The following is an 18,809-nucleotide window of genomic DNA, read 5'->3' on the forward strand; positions in this document are numbered from 1 at the left end:
ATCTCGCCAAGGACGAGGTGATTGTCAGATGCAATGTCTGCGCTTCGTTTGTTGCGGACATCAAGAACATCATTCTCCATTTTCGACTGATGCAGATGTGGTCAATTTGATTTTCTGTTCGGCCATCTCGGGATACCCAAGTGACCTTATGTGCTGGTCGATGGGGGAAGAGCGATCCACCGATCACCATGTTGTTGTTGCCACAAAATTCTACAAACAGCTCTCCGTTTTCGCTCATCTGTCCTAGGCCATGGCGCCCCATGATGCGCTCAAGGTCCTGATTATCGGAGCCAATCTTTGCGTTGAAGTCGCCTAAGTGGATTTGAATGTCACCCTTCGGAATTCTCTCAACCAAGCTGTTCAATTGACTGTAAAACTGCTCTTTCTCCTGCAAATCGGCAACGTCAGTTGGCGCATAACACTGGACCATTGTAAGGTTTCTAACCCGTGTTCTAAATCTGGCTACGATTATTCTTTCGTTTATCGGTTCCCATCTTATGAGGGCCGCATGGGCCTGCGGGCTTAACAGGAAACCAACTTCTCGTTCCCGAGTAGCATGTTCTCTAGACTGGCCCAAATTTGTATGGGATGATTTTTACAACATTTTTTTCAACGCGGCACCCCCTAGGTTGGTGCATTTAGGTGAAAAAATGACTTTCTGAAAGTTTCAGGTCATTTGGAAGAAGCACGAGCTGGCGCAAAGGACATAAAATTTGTATGGAGATTTTCGGCAAAATGTATGAAAAATCGACATACTTTCACTCTTTGTGTTCTAAAATATGTTTCCAGTAAGCTAAACAGCTCAGAATTTCAGGAATTGTAGTTCAAACAATGACAAACAAGTTTGTAGAAGATTGTGACGCGATACAAGTTGACTGTGATGAGTTATCCGCAATTGAATGTGTGATTTTTTCCTCATTTCATTGATATATCGTGAACGGTGTATGGGCTAAATCGCACTAACTTGATCGCGTCGTCGCACAATGCAGCGATTTATAGTTTTTCAAACCTATCTTTCATTATTTTGCAAAGATATTTGTTATAAAATAAGCTACAACTTTGCCGAAGACACAAACTTTGTATCTGTAATTCTCATTGTGTGACAATGCGATCAAGTTAGTATTAATAATCCAACTATACACCGTTCACGATATATCGATAAAATGAGAAAAAAAATCACACAGTCAATTGCGGATAACTCAGCATAGTCAACTCGTATCGCGTCACAGTCTTCTACAAACTTGTTTATCATTGTTTGAACTACAATTCCTGAAATTCTGAGCTTTCTTGCATACTGGAAACATACTTTGGAACACAAAGAGTGAAAGTATGTCGATTTTTCATACATTTTTTCGAAAATCTCCATACAAATTTCAATTTCTTTGCGCCAGCTCGTGCTTCTTCCAAATGATCTGAAACTTTCAGAAAGTCATTTTTTCACCTAAATGCACCAACCTAGGGGGTGCCGCGTGGAATATAAGGATTTTTTTTGTTATGGGCCAGTCTAATGTTCTCCTCGTATGCCAGAGTAAAGCAGGACTTGCCCAGACTGTGTCTTGTGTTCTCCAGTGTTAGGCCAACGGACTTCGCTCAGTCCCAATATCTCTAGCTTGAGGCGGCTAGCTTCTCTAGCAAGTTGAGCCAGCTTTCCTGGCTGGGCAAGGGTCAAAACATTCCAAGTTCCAATTCTAGTCCTTGTTTTCATGCTAAAAGTCGTTGCCAAAGTTCCAATTCGGTTATTTCTTCTCTCAGTTTCTGTAACAATAAAAGATTTCAGGAGCAGTAGGTTGTTAGCCTAAAGTCCCTATCCCGCGATGGGGCTGCCATCTTGGACTTAGCTGGCGGGAGCCGCATTTCATAAGTTCAGCCGCTTGCTGCAAGACAGACGCTGTTTGAGCCGCCCCTGACCTGGGGAACAGACGCGTGCGGCCACCTTCTCAGTCTGCATGCGACCAAAGCATCCACCGGGGTTGGGTACCCGATCTCCGCTTAGGTTACTCGCACCCCAGCCGGCACCGCGGGGAGGTAGAGATAGGAGTTGTGAATAAGAGGTGATATGATTCATATTGAAAACCATTATTTCAGAATCTAACAAAAGATTTCTGGTTTAGAGTTTTGATACAAACTTCGTTTTTGGGTTTCAAATTCATAGGGTTTCTTATCTGGAATTTAGATTAAGGTTTTGATTTTTGATTCAAGATGTAGAGTTCAGACTTGGAACTAAAATCCGACGTTTGTATTCAGATTTATCTAAAATGTTGGTTTTATATTCAATATTAAAACACCAATTATATAATTTCTTTAAGGATTCAAATTGAAGGAGCTCGCAGTTTCATAACTTTGATAATTGATTCAAAATGAAATTTTTAAAATCAATCAAAGTCAGTTTAGAAACACAAAGCTGATGAAAATCACATATAAAAAATAAGATCTGGATTCATTTCAAAGAATTCGTTTTTTTTTTTTTTTTTGAAAAATCTAGATTTAAATTTTGAAAACTTTAATCACAGGTTTAAAATTAAGAAAATAAAGATGATAATTTTTTTACTTGTTTTTATCCTCCTGGAAATTTTATTTAACATTATTTATATATATTGCAGTTTCTTCAAAATCAAAGGTTCTAACTTAAATCTTTAATTTAAATCGAGTAAAAGTAGAAAATGAACCTTATTTGAACAGTAAACCTAATTTTTTACTTTTATTACTGAATATTTGATACATTTTCACCAATGCTTAAAGTGGTTATGCTTGTGGTTCAAAAGAACTAGCTTTTTGTGTAAGTTAGGAATTTTTTTTTCAAATAAAGCGTTCAAAATACATTTTTTTGTTTCGATTGGATAGTTGTTTCTTCATCATTGTGCCACTCGCGTTTTTTTCTCAACGATTCAGGTGGCACACCAGTCATTGAAAAACTTATCTGTATCAACTGTTTTCGATGATTACTCTTGAACTCAAACTCACGGACATCAGCTCAGAAGGCAACTGATTTACCAACTGAGCTATATCACAAGTCTTTATATTTTTTATCGCTTCATGAAAAAAATTGACATTTCCTAGGATTTATTTTCAAAAATAAATAACTTTTAATGCATCGTAACTTTAGCTTAAATAATATGTACTAACATATACATTTTTCATTTGTGTATGCATTGTTCAAGCAAAAATGTTATAGGCAAAAATTGTCATCAAAACCCCCCCCCCCCCCCCCCCCCCCCCATGAGCCGATTCTTCCTACGGCCCTGCCTACAGATAAATAATATCCAGATTTTGCCCTATACTGTGTTCCAAATTATTCTAGATGATAGATATTTAAAATAAAAATCTGGCAACCCAGCGGCGAGATTGCAGTCTCATTTCCGTCCTGGCAGCAGGAAGTTTCAACGAATCGAAAGAAGGTGTTAATAATGTGCAATAAAATATTGAAGTAAATCGCGTTTGATTTCCTCCCGGGTGCTCTCCTCGGTGCTTCAAGTTTCTCATTCCACCTCGTTCTATGTCCCACACCTGAATGTAGCTTGAGCAGAGGTTTTTATCAGCACCGGAAAATTGCACCGGCGATAGTTCGCCCGAAAGAATTGGACTTGCAGATGTAAAACTCTTTTCGCTGCTGCAATAACATTTTCGCTACTCTCAAATTCCTGGAAACTGATGTAACTGAGCTTGAACAATTTTATGGATCAGGGGCAGGTTTTCAAAAATGCACTACTTTGGAAACTTGTATAAGACAAACATATTTTTATCAATTTTTCGTTAAATTAATTATAGGACGATTCCAGAAGAAGTTTGTCATATCCCCTTGAAACAATATCCTTTTCAAGAACCGACAGTCCTGATGAGACTAGCAATTTTCTTCAATTTGATTGACTACACGGCATCAGTAATGCTGATTCACATCCTCCACTTATGGTGGTCTCCCGTTTTGAAGCTATTTTGTGTTGATTTATTGGAGAGTCCGGGCCATCATTTCCAACTCCTGGTCCGCAATCGTTATTGGTAGTAGAAGTAATCCGCCCTAGTCATGTTAGCAGGAGGCGGATGGCCAGTAGATTAAACTCAACCTTGAGACATTATCTTCCACCTGCCATCCATCAACGACCTTTTGACTACACGGGGACCCTATCTCCAGGCCAAGGATTTTGCAGCTCCAAATTACTACGGGAGGACATCGTTTCGTTTCGGTCGGTGGCTCATCAATCAAGCCACAAATGCTTTTCATAGCCACACCTTTCGCAAAACGATGCCGTGGGAGTTGAACTGAAAAGGTCGGTTTCATCTGAAATCAGCTCCTCGGTTCCGCTGGCCTTTCATTCCAGAATCGTCCACTCTCCGGTAGAACTTTTACAACAATAAAGCACACTCATTGATCCCCTCCCGCATCTGACAGTCAACGTAGGCAACAACAATCCGGGGGATGTCCGGAATCCGCAGCTTGATTTCCGCCCCCCACCCGCCACACACCGGAGATAACACAATGGCGGCGGAAACAAAACCTTCCCTAGAGAGATGAAGAGGGGAGGAAAGTTGTGGGGTCACCATAATCGCTGCTTCAGTCTTCAATTCGTAAATCATCATCCCCGCCAGTCGAAAACTTGGCGTGTCGTTCACTTGCCTCATTGAAAATGACGGATGTAATCATCCATCTTCGGGTACCTTGCTACCATTAACGGTCCCGTCGCGGACCTCGGCAGCTTCCATTTCCCCAATTCATTGTTTTTATTTGTCATTGGCTGTTTTATCGCGAAAATAAGTTTCAAATTTTGCCTATATCGTTTAAATTTTGAAACTTTTGGATTTACGTTGGCTTTTTAAGAACTCAAAACGCCATTATGGATCGGAGTGTTTGTAGACCACGGTGTATTTTAAGATCGATTATAGTTAATTAAAGCAATTCAACTAAGTAGGCTCACAACACATCTTAGAACGATTTTAGGAAAAAAACAAAACAATCATCTCTGGAAATTTCTAGAGTGATATTGAAAAACCATCGGAAGCTCCTAAGAAAACTCCTGACAGAAGATTTTCACTTACACTCACTTATGATTCAAAAACTCATATGTTTTAATTGACACCTTCGAAGCGTGCTTCAGGACAATAGTTTTCCATTTTTAAGAATGTTTCAAGCATCCCAACATGTTGTTTTGTGAATAACTTCTGCATGCATGAATAGAAATTGATGGAATTTTTTCACTGAAGCTACTTACTAGTGTAAGGTTTACATGTGCAAATTTTTGTGACGTTCTCTTAAGTGGTTTTTGAAAAAGCGTCCAATGAACTTTAATTTTTGGGCGCAATGAGCGCCATCTATAATGCATAATATATTTGGATTTATTGCCGTTAATGTTTGCTCTTGGATTTTATCGACTTTTTTCGGCGAGTTTTAATATATTAAAACTCGCCGAAAAAAGTCGATAAAATCCAAGAGCATAATGCATATTATGATTTACCCTTTTTCCAAATCAGTGCTTATTTTGAATATTATTTTTGTTTCCTGAAGCTTGGCTTTCAAAACTGCTCAGAATTTGATCGAAGTGATGGAAAATCTAGCAGGTTGACCTCCTTCAGCACAAAAACAGCATAGGTTGTTTTGCCAATCGCTGCACAGCTAAGCACATGCTTTTGGTTTTTATGCAGTATATAAGTCATTTCAACCGAATTCACCCTATTTTTGTCGATTGTACTCTTACAGAATTCGTCAACGAGATCCTAAAGTTCAAGTGTTCGAAAACAATTACAAAAAAATTAAAATTTGTCTGTTTCCAACAGTTGCACAGGCAGATTTGATGTCGTTCCTAATATTTTCCGATTTTTTTTCCAATGGATGCACATTTTAAAAGCCTTCTTAAGGCTCGGCCATCATGTGGTCTTATGAACTGATATTTGGTACGGAAGCTCATTACGAGAACTTTTAATTCAAATGCAATACAAATTGGAAACGGCCCCTTTTAAAGGGGGTTGTCCATATATTGAGTTTTTTTTTCTTTATATGTCCTACCTACACGAAATTTTATACCATTCCGTGAAACGAACTTTAAGGTTCTATAAAATTTATATTTTTCTTTACAGGGACAAAAAGATGAAAAAATAAAAGGAGACGATCTGTTTTGCACTCTTTTACCCCTAAAAAGAAGATGTCATGTCATCAAAACCTAAATAATTGCTTTAGGTCTCACTAGTAAGTTGATCGATTGTTACATGATGAATATCAACCTTAAAACCTTTTTTTCCTGAAAGTAGAATTATTTGTAATCAATGTAACTCCTGAAGTATTTCAACAATATTCATGAAACATTCACATCATAGATCAAGCTGCTGCAAACGCCACGAAAATTTCTAAAGGTACCAGAATAAGAGGATTATTGAACCTGCGGAAAACAGTGATTTTGAAAAAGGGGACTTGCTGATTGACGATCTTGGAAAAAATGCGAATTGCACCAAAACGAAGATAAGTATCTTGGAAAACATTCTATTACTATCTATCTTTCTATTAATTTGCCGTTCTCCGGGCAGTTAGAGTCAGCGCTCACAATTTTTTTCATGCGTAATTTGTACTATAGTGGGTTTTATTCAATCCATATAAAAAGCTTGTGTAGATTGAGTTGCTTATGATAAAATTTGAGTCTTCTTATTGTTCCGGGACGGATTGGCCCAAAGTTTGGCTAGGTTTTTGATGTGGATCAGAAAGTAAAACGAAAAATCATTTTTCACTGTTAGCAGATACCTTTGACCCGGACAAATAATATAATATTTTCTGTTTCGTAAGTTTAACACACACATCACAATGTTCTCAAACCTGTACCAAAACGTTATGTTACAGATTTCTAGTTTTACAAATTGACCCAACGCATTTTTGGTACAGAGGAATGTTATGATTCATTATGAGGATAAGATAAGCATTAATGAGAAGAATTTTCAAAACGAATTTTACAACGTATTGCACTAGGATTGCTAGGGTTGTTTATTATACCTTGAAATGATTTTTCCTCAAATAAATTCAATGCACTGACAAAATGAGAGACACAGCTTAAGGCCCAAGATGTAATCGAGAATTTCCAGAATATTGAGGTTATGAAAAAACGATTTATTTTAGGTGGGTAAAGATATTTCGATATTTCAATTTCGTTTTGAGAATCACATAATCATCTCGGAAGCATGCATATGTGAAAAAACATCCAACATTTGTTTTGCAATGAATCCATCTTACATCTTACGGACAAAACCGACATTTTTTTATTATGTTTGTTTTATGTGAAAAACATAGTGAAACTAAGGAATGTATTTGTTTTATCGATGTAGTAGATTGAACAAAACATAAATGTGATGGGCCCTTTTTATCTAATTAACTTTGTTTTTCAAACGTATAGATATTATTTTAGAAAAAATCAAACATCTCTGTAGCTCTTGTTCGGTTGATTTGTCTTTAAAATGAATACATATGCTGACAAAAGATTTCAATTATAGGATCACAACACAGTCAAAGTGTCTCCATGATCAAATCCTTCAATCCCCTTGTTCGCGCACACACGAAAATGGGTAGAAACGAAATTGCCCGCTGCTGAAAACATTTTGCCGCCGGGTTTTTTGCGATGGGTTGCCTTCGGAATGCTGTCAGTTGTTCGGGAGCTAGGAAACATCAGAAGAAAAAGATGAGTTTCCGGCATCCCTAAGTTATAAAAGGCCGATCGAGAAGTCATATGTTTCTCTTTTGCGTTGACACGAGAATACGTCATCATCGAGCCGGCGAACGCACTCTGTCCAGTTTATTTACAAGTGATGTCTAGTATAGGAAATGTTGTGAAATTTTGTTGAAAAAGTTAAAGTAAATTTAGTTAGTTTAGTTGAATAAAATTAAAGTTAAGAACCTGTAATAATAAAGTGAAATTAAATAATTATTAAAAAGTGAAAATTTGAACAATCAATAAAGTGTACTTACCTGGAACAAACTGCGGCTATTCATCATCTGAAACAAAAAAGGAAGAAACTTACCTGCTACATCACCAAGGGGAAAAACTTACCTGCTGCATTCGAAGAGAACATCCATCCGGGCGTAATATCCTGCTGATCCTGCTGAAAGGTACTTCCATTTGGTCCTTCGAACCGGATGCCCGTCGAACTCCGAGCATCCGGAACCTATACACGATTTACGGAAGTCATTTACAACACCTCCACGTTGCTGGATTCGGATCGTTCCTGATATAATAAAAATACAAGGCAATCTAATTGCCTCTAGAAGGTAATTATAATTCCATTTAACCTATAAGAGTGTCGTTTGTGCTTCGCTGGTTTTCGATTTCCAGACCTTCCAGCGTTGGAAATGGCTTCAGAGCGACGCATCAAGTCTCTGAAATTGAGGATTCGTAGCCTAGAGACTTCTTTCAATCTCATCAAGGTTTTCGTCGACAACTACGACGAAGACACTCAATCAGTGGAAGTCTACTCCAAGACCCAAGCTGAGCTGGAAGCTTCCGATGTCGACGACATGGCAATCGTCGAGCAGCAATTCAAACAGCGATCGCAGTTCGAGACAGAATACTACAGAGTGAAGGGATTCTTGCTGGCCGTAAATAAACATGCTTCGACTCCGTATTCTCATCCTGTTCAGTCCCATGCGCACTTCCCTGCTTCCTCCCAGATTCGGCTACCCGACGTAAAGCTCCCCGTGTTCAACGGGTCGTTAGAGCAATGGTTAAACTTCCACGATCTTTTCGTTTCTTTGGTGCACTCATCAAGTGATTTGTCTAACATCCAAAAGTTTTATTATTTGAGATCGTCGTTGAGTGGAGATGCCCTTAAGTTAATCCAAACTATTGCAATCAGTGCCAATAACTATCCCGTCGCCTGGAATCTTCTCATTGAGCATTTTCAAAATCCATTACGCTTAAAACAAACTTATGTTGACTCGTTGTTCGAATTTTCGCAACTTAAGAAAGAATCAGCTTCAGATCTTCATTCGTTGGTCGAAAGGTTTGAAGCTAACGTTCGAATCCTAAAGCAGCTTGGAGAAAGAACTGAATATTGGGACATTTTGCTCATACGAATGCTGAGTATCCGCCTTGATTCAACAACTCGTCGAGATTGGGAAGAGTTTGCGTCTGCGAAAGAGTCAACTACATTCCAAGATCTGGTAGGATTTCTTCAACGACGAGTTACGGTTCTGCAGTGCATGAGCAATGGCCAGCAAGAGCATTCAGCAACGACTTCAGCGAAAAAATCGACTTCTCGTCCTCCACTCGTTAGCCACGGAGCAACTCAGTTCAACTATCGGCAGTGTTTCGCTTGCTCCGACCATCACCCTCTGTATCAGTGTCCAGTTTTCTCAAAAATGACCTCCGAAGACAAAGAAAAACTTGTGCGCCGCCAACAGCTTTGCCGAAATTGTCTACGGAAGGGTCATGTGGTTCGAAACTGTTCGTCGAAGAACACCTGCCGGAAATGCCGAGGACGACACCATAGCCAGCTGTGCAGCGACGATCGCACTCATCAGGAGCGCCTCAACCAGCGAGTCGAAGCAAGCGCAACGACGGAGACCAATGCGGCTTGCGAAGCAGCTTCACCATCACTATCAGCCGCGATTCACAACCCAGGGACTGGTCGTCTTTCTAACAGGGTGATTCTCGCAACAGCGGTGATCACTTTAATCGACGATCACGGCCACTCACACGTAGCAAGGGCACTGCTGGACTCAGGAAGCGAGTGCAGCTTCATTACTGAGTCATTTTCTCAACGGCTTCGGATTCATCGGCAAAAGGTTCATCTCTCAATCTCCGGAATTGGCCAATCTTCCACACATGCCCGTCTGAAGCTCCGCACCACAGTACGCTCACGCACCACCCGGTTTTCCACCATCGTCGAATTGCTTGTGCTTCCGAAACTCACCCTAAATCTACCGTCGACAACCATGGACGTTTCGAGCTGGAGTTTTCCGGAGGGAATTCAACTAGCAGATCCAGCTTTCTACCAGTCTAATCCCATCGACGTGGTTCTGGGCGCTGAAATATTCTTCGACGTCTTCAAACCATCAGGCAGAATATCACTTGGGGATGGGCTTCCGATGCTGGTGAATTCGGTCTTTGGCTGGGTGGTCTCTGGGAAGGTTATGCAGTCCAATCACCTCAAGACGATTTCCTGCAACGTCGCTACAGTGGCGGACATTCAACGATTCATGCAACGGTTTTGGGCGATTGAGGAGGAAAGTGCCGTTCCTAGTCTCTCGGTAGAAGAAGCGGCGTGCGAGGAGCATTTTCGTCGTACAGTTCAACGTGCGCCAGATGGCCGATATATTGTGCGATTGCCGTTGAAGGAAGCGGCAGACAACATAGGCGACAACTGCAACACTGCGCGACGTCGTTTTCACATGATCGAATCTCGCCTTCAACGCAACAAGGAGCTGCAGATTCAGTATCGGGACTTCATGGCAGAATACGAAACCCTTGGCCACATGCATCGAGTGGCGGACACAGCTGGATCCGATTCTTCCCGGTACTACTTACCCCATCATCCTGTGATTCGAGAAACGAGCTCCACAACCAAAGTCCGAGTTGTTTTCGACGCATCGTGTAAATCTGCAACCGGAAAATCTCTGAACGATGTGCTTATGGTAGGCGCAGTAATTCAAGACGATCTGAGAGCCATCATATTGAGGTCCAGGCTCCACCAGGTCATGCTCATCGCTGACATTAAGCAGATGTATCGTCAAGTGCTGGTCGACGATAGAGACACTCCACTGCAGCGGATTTTTTGGCGGAATTCCCCCGAGGAACCTCTACAGACCTTCGAGCTAAAAACGGTCACCTACGGCACGGCCAGCGCACCGTTTCTCGCTACCAGGGTACTTCAGCAGTTAGCCGATGACGAAAACCAGAACTTTCCCCAAGCAGCCAAGATTCTGAAGCGCGATGTTTACGTCGACGATCTGTTCACCGGAGGCAGCTCACCAGAGGAAGTATCAGAACTACGAACTCAGCTTGATCATCTTTGCAGAAGGGGCGGACTTGAGTTCCGCAAATTCGCCTCAAACGTAGAATCGGTTCTCGACGGCGTTTCTCCCGAAAGGCGTGCCATTCAATCTTCGGTCGAGCTCGCAGCAGACCAGTGCATCAAAACCCTGGGCCTACACTGGGAACCAACAGCCGACAACTTACGGTTCCACATTCAACTCCCCAAGCAACCACCAGACACCCTCATGACGAAACGAATCGCCCTGTCACAAATCGCACAACTTTTCGATCCGTTAGGCCTGGTTGGACCAGTCATCGTAACCGCTAAGATATTTATGCAGACGCTGTGGAGCCTTACATCCGAAGACGACAAACCTTGGGGCTGGGATCAACCGCTACCAGATTCTCTCGCCACTTACTGGATCAAATATTACTCGCAGTTGCCTTTGCTTGAGCAACTCAGAATCCCTCGATGTGTTGTTTTGCCCGATCCATGTAACATTCAGCTTCACCTCTTTTCGGACGCATCGGAACAAGCATATGGCGCCTGTGCATATCTTCGATCGACCGACGCTTCCGGGAATGTTCTGGTAACCTTGTTGACAGCCAAATCTAAAGTTTCACCGTTAAAAAGGCGCAGCATTCCTCGACTCGAGCTCTGCGGAGCACTAGAAGCGGCTCAACTGTACCAAAAGGTCTGCTCCGCCTTCGGATCGAGGTTTACGACATTCTTCTGGGTCGACTCTACTACCGTTCTTGCCTGGCTTAAGTCTAGCCCATCTGTTTGGACTACATTTGTGGCTAACAGAGTGTCCAAAATCCAGCTTGCTACAGTAGACACTTCCTGGAACCATGTTGCTGGGCAACAGAACCCCGCAGACCACATCTCTAGAGGCATCGAGGCAGGAACAATTCTTTCTTGCGACCTTTGGTGGAAAGGTCCTCAATGGCTTCAATTTGAACCATCGTTCTGGCCTGTTAATCAGCATGAACAATCGTTTGAGACGCAGCTTGAAGCTCGATCTTCCCCGATTAAAGTTCTGGCAACAACAGCAGACGCTTCCTTCGTTGATCTTTTCGTCGAACGCTTTTCCTCCTTCCAACACATGCTCCGTGTAGCGGCATTCTGTTTAAGGATCTCCGTGAACCGCAAACAACCGAAGCTCACCACCATTCTTACACCGACCGAAATCCAAAATGCTGAATTTTCCCTAATACGATTAGTCCAGCTCCAAGAATTCGCCAGTGAAATCAGCGCGCTTCGAGACTCGAAACCCATCCACACCAAATCACGGCTCCGATGGTTCTCTCCGTTCCTCGATCCTCACGGGGTAATGCGTGTGGGAGGCAGGCTTGACAAAGCACCACTAACCTACGACAGCAAGCACCAGATTCTGCTCCCATATCATCATCGTTTTTCGGTGTTACTCGTCCAATGCTACCACGAACGAAATCTGCATGCTTCACCGCAACTACTGGTCGGACTTCTTCGCCTAAGATACTGGATCATAGGGGCCAGGAATCTGGCCAAAACCATCGTACATCGCTGCACCATTTGCTTCCGAGCTCGCCCTAAATTGGTTGAACAATTTATGGCTGAGCTGCCCAAGGAACGGATCACAGCCACTCGTCCATTCACGGTAACGGGGGTTGATTATTGGGGCCCAATCCTGCTGAAGCATCCACATCGGCGAGCCTCCCCAACAAAGGCATTTGTTGCAGTCTTTGTCTGCTTTTGCACTAAAGCTGTACATATCGAACTGGTGTTCGACTTGACAACAGCAAAGTTCATTCAGGCCTTGCGACGATTCGTATCTCGTCGAGGCCCACCTTCCGACATCTTCTCTGATAATGGCCGAAACTTTCTCGGAGCCAAGAATGAACTGAAACGACTTATTCGCCAGCCAGACTATTCGCGCAAGGTTGACCAGGAGTGCTCAGTCTGTAACATCAAATGGCACTTCAATCCGCCCAGAGCATCCCATTTCGGTGGACTATGGGAATCTGCAATTCATTCTGCCCAGAAACATTTCATCCGTATTGTCCGGGACCGTCCACTTTTCTACGACGACATGCAGACTCTCCTGTGTCAAATTGAAAGTTGCCTCAACTCTCGTCCTCTTGTTCCCCTGAGCGACGATCCAACGGATTATGAGCCATTGACACCCGGACACTTTCTTGTTGGCTCTGCATTAAAGGCTGTTCCAGATGACGAGCTCAGTGAGATTCCGTTCAACTGCTTGAAAAATTGGCAACAAATCCAAAAACTGCTTCAGGATCTCTGGCGAAGGTGGCATCTAGAATACATAAATACATTACAACCAAGAAGCAAATGGGTGCACTCACCTGTGTCCATCAAGGAAAACCAGCTCGTCCTGTTGAAGGAAGATAACACTCCACCGATGCATTGGCCGACGGCAAGAATAATCCAGACCCATCCTGGCAGCGACGGAGTAGTCAGAGTGGTCACTCTGAGAACAGCGAAAGGATCCTGCACACGACCGGTGTCTAAAATCTGCCTGCTGCCGATTGCACCATCGTTGGAGGAATCAATTGCACCATCCAGCGCTGAGCAATCAACACCAGACGAGATTCGTGTTTGAAGGAGCTTAACATTTCGGATCCAGTTAAGAAAATTATCCAAGGCACTTATTGACTTGGATCAGGTGAGTTCCTGTCCAAGATTTTTATTCTCCTCCAACTTCGCTACTGGGTCGAAATTTTTTCAGCACTTTCGCACTTATCACCTTCCGAATGGAGCACAACACGAAAACACATCACGAAAGAAAAAAAACACAACACCATGCAGCAGCCTTCGGTGCAGTTGCGATTCCGATCCCGTTTCAGATTCATACCTTTTAAGGCACTTTCCAATGTTGGATCAGGTGAGCCCCTGTCCAATCAAATCACTTGTCTTAGGAAAATCTAACGGGTCAATATTTTCAGACAAAAACCACCAAAAATCACTCCACGGACGAGACGAACCGACGGAACCGACCAAAACAACACGAGACAGATGTAAACAAACATCACCATCGCCATCTTCACGCTGAACGGAATCTACTCATTTCACGGAAGAATTTATCCATCATCATCGTCAGAAACGCTGTTTCTGAAGGGGCCAGGATGTTCGCGCACACACGAAAATGGGTAGAAACGAAATTGCCCGCTGCTGAAAACATTTTGCCGCCGGGTTTTTTGCGATGGGTTGCCTTCGGAATGCTGTCAGTTGTTCGGGAGCTAGGAAACATCAGAAGAAAAAGATGAGTTTCCGGCATCCCTAAGTTATAAAAGGCCGATCGAGAAGTCATATGTTTCTCTTTTGCGTTGACACGAGAATACGTCATCATCGAGCCGGCGAACGCACTCTGTCCAGTTTATTTACAAGTGATGTCTAGTATAGGAAATGTTGTGAAATTTTGTTGAAAAAGTTAAAGTAAATTTAGTTAGTTTAGTTGAATAAAATTAAAGTTAAGAACCTGTAATAAGAAAGTGAAATTAAATAATTATTAAAAAGTGAAAATTTGAACAATCAATAAAGTGTACTTACCTGGAACAAACTGCGGCTATTCATCATCTGAAACAAAAAAGGAAGAAACTTACCTGCTACATCACCAAGGGGAAAAACTTACCTGCTGCATTCGAAGAGAACATCCATCCGGGCGTAATATCCTGCTGATCCTGCTGAAAGGTACTTCCACCCCTACTCCCAAAAAAAATTATTTGCTAGGATGCAGAGGTGACCTCGGTCCTAAAGCATGAATTTATTTTCTATCATCCCTGTCTCTTATTTTCCTCTCTGTCTATTGACTACTAGGACGTGGCCGGCGCCGTTATTGATGTTTAAAGAGAGAGCATCAGTTTTGTTCATTGTGAATGTGCTGTCAATTCCAGACACCATTCTTTTGACCTCTGGACAAAATTGATGGCCTCGGTCAATCACGGAGTAGCAACCATTGGCGATGTGGAATTCGTTCTACTGAGCCACGCCTGCGATCATGGGATTTGAAATGCATTTGTAAAAATGATGATTTCACTCAAGGAATTTATTTGATTAGTTGAGAAAGCATTTCAGATTCAATGATTTAAGGTGGATGTGAGTAGTCAATTAAGCTAAGCTAAGCTAATATTCATGAAACATTCACATCATATAGAAATGTTTCCTAGAAATTTTTCGGCGGAAACAATTGTTTGGATTAATGAGTTCGCGAAGTTATGACTGTTTATTTTTTTGAGTAATATGCAGATTTGAATTTCTGAGAAAATTTCTCAGATTAGTAGTATTTAAAAATTTAAAGCCTGCCTCTCGATTTTTCGGGTTTTGACAATATTTAGATAAAATCTTCATCAAAATACTGTTGACGAGAAATACAATCTTCTACGATTCGTCGTGTTGATGTTATCATTTCGTAACTTTATAAACAGTTGTTTTGCAGAACAACCTTAAAATTTTGAGAAAAGGATCGGGATGAAGGATCTTAAGTAGAGCAAGGCGTTTCAATTTTGTATGTAAATTTGTATGGAAGAAGAAATTTTAGCTTCTTAAAACATCCAGGAATATCACTAAACTTGAAAGGAAGTGGTCTTTATCCAATGTAAAGTCCAGTGGGGAAAATTCGTTTAAACGCATGCTGTTTTTGCTAGATTACGCTTCATGAGGCGATCTAAAACATGTCAACAAAACTGTATACCATTAGTCAATGGGTGTGCAACTTAAAACTGTAATGACTCAATTTGAAAATTTTGAAAAATTTGAAAAATTTATTTTGAATACGATACAAAATTCGATTTTGGGATGGAAAATTCGTTTAAACGTACACCATGAAAAGTAAGTATTTCGCTTACCTGCGATATCAAAACTTTTGCGTTCTGGTCTTGGTCTTGGTCTTTTGGTCTTGTAGTAGTGTAAGTGCGCTTTGTTCTGCTTTCTGCTTAGTCGATTCAGGAATTTTGACGGTGTGATTTTTAAAATGGCGAAAGGTAGATACTTGAGTGAATCGGAGCAAAAAGTTGCTCTTGAACTGAAGAAAACCGGTATGAGCAATCGTGAAATAGCAAGGAAAATAAACAGATCCGAAACAGTGATTCGAAATTTGCTGAAGAAAGGTGAAAAATACGGTGTAAAGAAGAAAACCAAGAGAAATACCAGCAATCGTGAACGAAACCGAATTCTGGAGCTGGCTTGAACTGGAAGGTACAATGTAACCGAAATCAAGAAGGAACTTGGACTCCCAATTACCAACAAGCGAATTGCGCAGATACTGCGTGGTTCTGGACACTTGAAGTACACCAAAAAGGCCAAAAAACCGAATTTGACTCAAGCTCATATTCAGGCGAGATTGGATTTCGCCAAAAAGTACATGACTTGGAGAAATGAATGGAATAATGTGGTGTTTTCGAATGAAAAGAAATTCAATCTAGACGGGCCTGATTGTTGTTCATACTACTGGCATGACTTGAGAAAGAAACCCGAGGTTAGGCTTACTCGAAATTTTGGAGGCGGGACGCTTATGATTTGGGGTGCTTTTTCACGTCACGGAAAAACCCCTATTGCTACCATTTCTACTAGGATGAATTCAGAAAGGTACGTGGAACTCCTGGAAGACGTTCTGGTTCCATTTGCTGACGATTTTATGCCAGAAGACTTAATTTTTCAACAGGATAACGCAGCCATCCATATCAGCAAGACAAGTATGCGATGGTTTTTGGAGCGAGACATTACGGTTTTGGATTGGCCTGCTCGCAGTCCAGACCTAAACCCGATAGAAAACCTTTGGGGCATCCTAGCATCCTGTGTACAAAGGTGGAAAGCAGTACGGATCTGTTAAGGAATTAGAGGCTGCTGTGAGAGAATGCTGGCTATCAATTCCTGAAAAAACGCTTGAAAATCTCGTCAAATCAATGCAGAACAGAATTTTTGAAACTATTCGCCAGAACGGAAGGCAAACCAAATATTAACCACTGTTTACTGTTAAAATGTTTGAGTAAATTTTGATTAAATAAATAAAAGCTAAAGTGCGTTTAAACGAATTTTCCTCATAAAAATCTATTTTTGTCTCTATTTTTGTCACATAAGAACCTTAATTTGAAAAGAATACAGTTATCGACTATTCTTTAGAGTACTCAACATTTGGTACTGATTTGGTTCAATTTATTGTAGGCGGGTTAACCCGAATGTTAAAATATAGCTGTGCGTTTAAACGAATTTTCCTCACTGTATTGTGGTTTTGCTTGCTAGAGCTCTCAATAATCAAAAGTTTTTGGGAAGGTTATTTAAATTAAAAAAAACTCATTGGCTATGCAAAGCAGTTTTTGCGATTTGTTATTTTCACTCTACGGTTAAACAGCTTTCAATTTAGCAGTCAAAAAAGGCGAAAATTAAAATTAAATAATTTTTTAACGCATAACATCGAATATATATTTTGAGGTACACGATTGGTTTGTGGTTTGTTCACTTGTAATGCACTGAAAAACCAAGAAATATTTAGAATTCAATGTTTTTTTTTTTAAATTTCAGTCTTGTTATTATTAAATGATTTTTTTTTTCTCACTCAAATTTCTACACAAAATGAAAAACTCATCACGCTTATTCAGGAATAAATGAATCGTTACAAAAAATTTAAAGCTATTTTGGACAGTAAAAGCAATCAAAATATATGGTTTTGTGTAAAGGAAAAGAAGGTGTAAAAATGTAAAGTTTTGAAATTTTCTTACAAATATTCCAGCGGACTAATGTACAACAATGGGGCAGGGGGAGATTAAGCAGACCAATTGTTGCACGATCCGGTATTTTTTCAGTTATGTACACGGAAAAAAATTGAGTGGTCATCCCAAAGACGCTGTCATGATAATTTTACCATTTCAGCGCTATAGTATTTTCAACCACGAAATGTTTAACATCGATTTTGTGAAAGTGCGCATGAAACAATATTGAAATTACTATGTACCTGGTAATTTTCGATAACTCTCAATGTTTGTTGTCGAAAATACTATGGTCATGATAATTTCATCATAATTTCTATCACAACTACCGTCCGCATAGTAATTTTGACATTGTGGCACCAATTCATATCAACAAAATACTACGCACATCGTACTTTTGAGAACAAAACATATTTGACTCAAAAACATAAGTGCGTATGATAATTTTACTATGGTAAACATTCTTGTTGTTTACACTAATTCAGGATCATTAATCATCAAACCCGTTTGTAAAAAAAAACTAATTTTGAGCTGCTTTATAGTAACATAACTTTGAAAATCATTCCAGAGCATCAGGAGAACACACTAACATTGATCGACGTGTGTCGGAAGTGTGAATTTTCATGTTTCAAATAATGTCATAATGCATGCATGCAAATAAACAAACAAACATACATAGTAATTTTACTATTTAAATCAAGCTCCTCGCTCCTCCTAATCTTTATCATAACACATGCTAGTTTCATCATGAAACATATTAATTTTACTAGGGACGAAGTAAAACAATGCATCATTTCATTGACAATTTTACTAAAACGCAGTCGAATTTACTATGCGCAGCCAAATTGAGCACATGGTAAAATAGCTATGCGTAAGGTATTATAAACAACAAAACATATTTGACTCAAAAATATGGTCGCCTGTTGTTCGTTTAAACCACGGATTTAGTAATTTTACTATGCTTTTTTTTGTGTGTATGGATCGTAATATTTTTTGTCAATATCATAGGTTGAAATTGTTCAACAAACGATTCATAAAGAAAACTGTGACGAAACATTTTCAGTTCAGACGAAAAACCTTATTCACAGTTGAAAGAATCTTTAAGTTTGAGTTAACAAATAGCACGAGAACCACGCGAAAAAAACTTGAAGTAGTTAAACAGTAATAAAATGC

The 18,809-nt window shown here is 40.6% G+C and overlaps 1 protein-coding gene across 1 annotated transcript; it reads left to right on the top strand.

Annotated features, from left to right (window-relative positions):
• The first annotated feature begins 8,311 nt into the window (after window positions 1-8,311).
• LOC129752234 (uncharacterized) lies at window positions 8,312-13,537 on the top strand. Its single transcript, XM_055748020.1, has one exon. It carries the CDS (start codon window positions 8,312-8,314, stop codon window positions 13,535-13,537), a length of 5,226 nt encoding a protein of 1,741 aa, XP_055603995.1.
• Window positions 13,538-18,809: the final 5,272 nt, after the last annotated feature.

Source organism: Uranotaenia lowii, chromosome 3 (assembly GCF_029784155.1).
Source record: "Uranotaenia lowii strain MFRU-FL chromosome 3, ASM2978415v1, whole genome shotgun sequence".
In the NCBI taxonomy this organism is placed as follows: Eukaryota; Metazoa; Arthropoda; class Insecta; order Diptera; family Culicidae; genus Uranotaenia; species Uranotaenia lowii.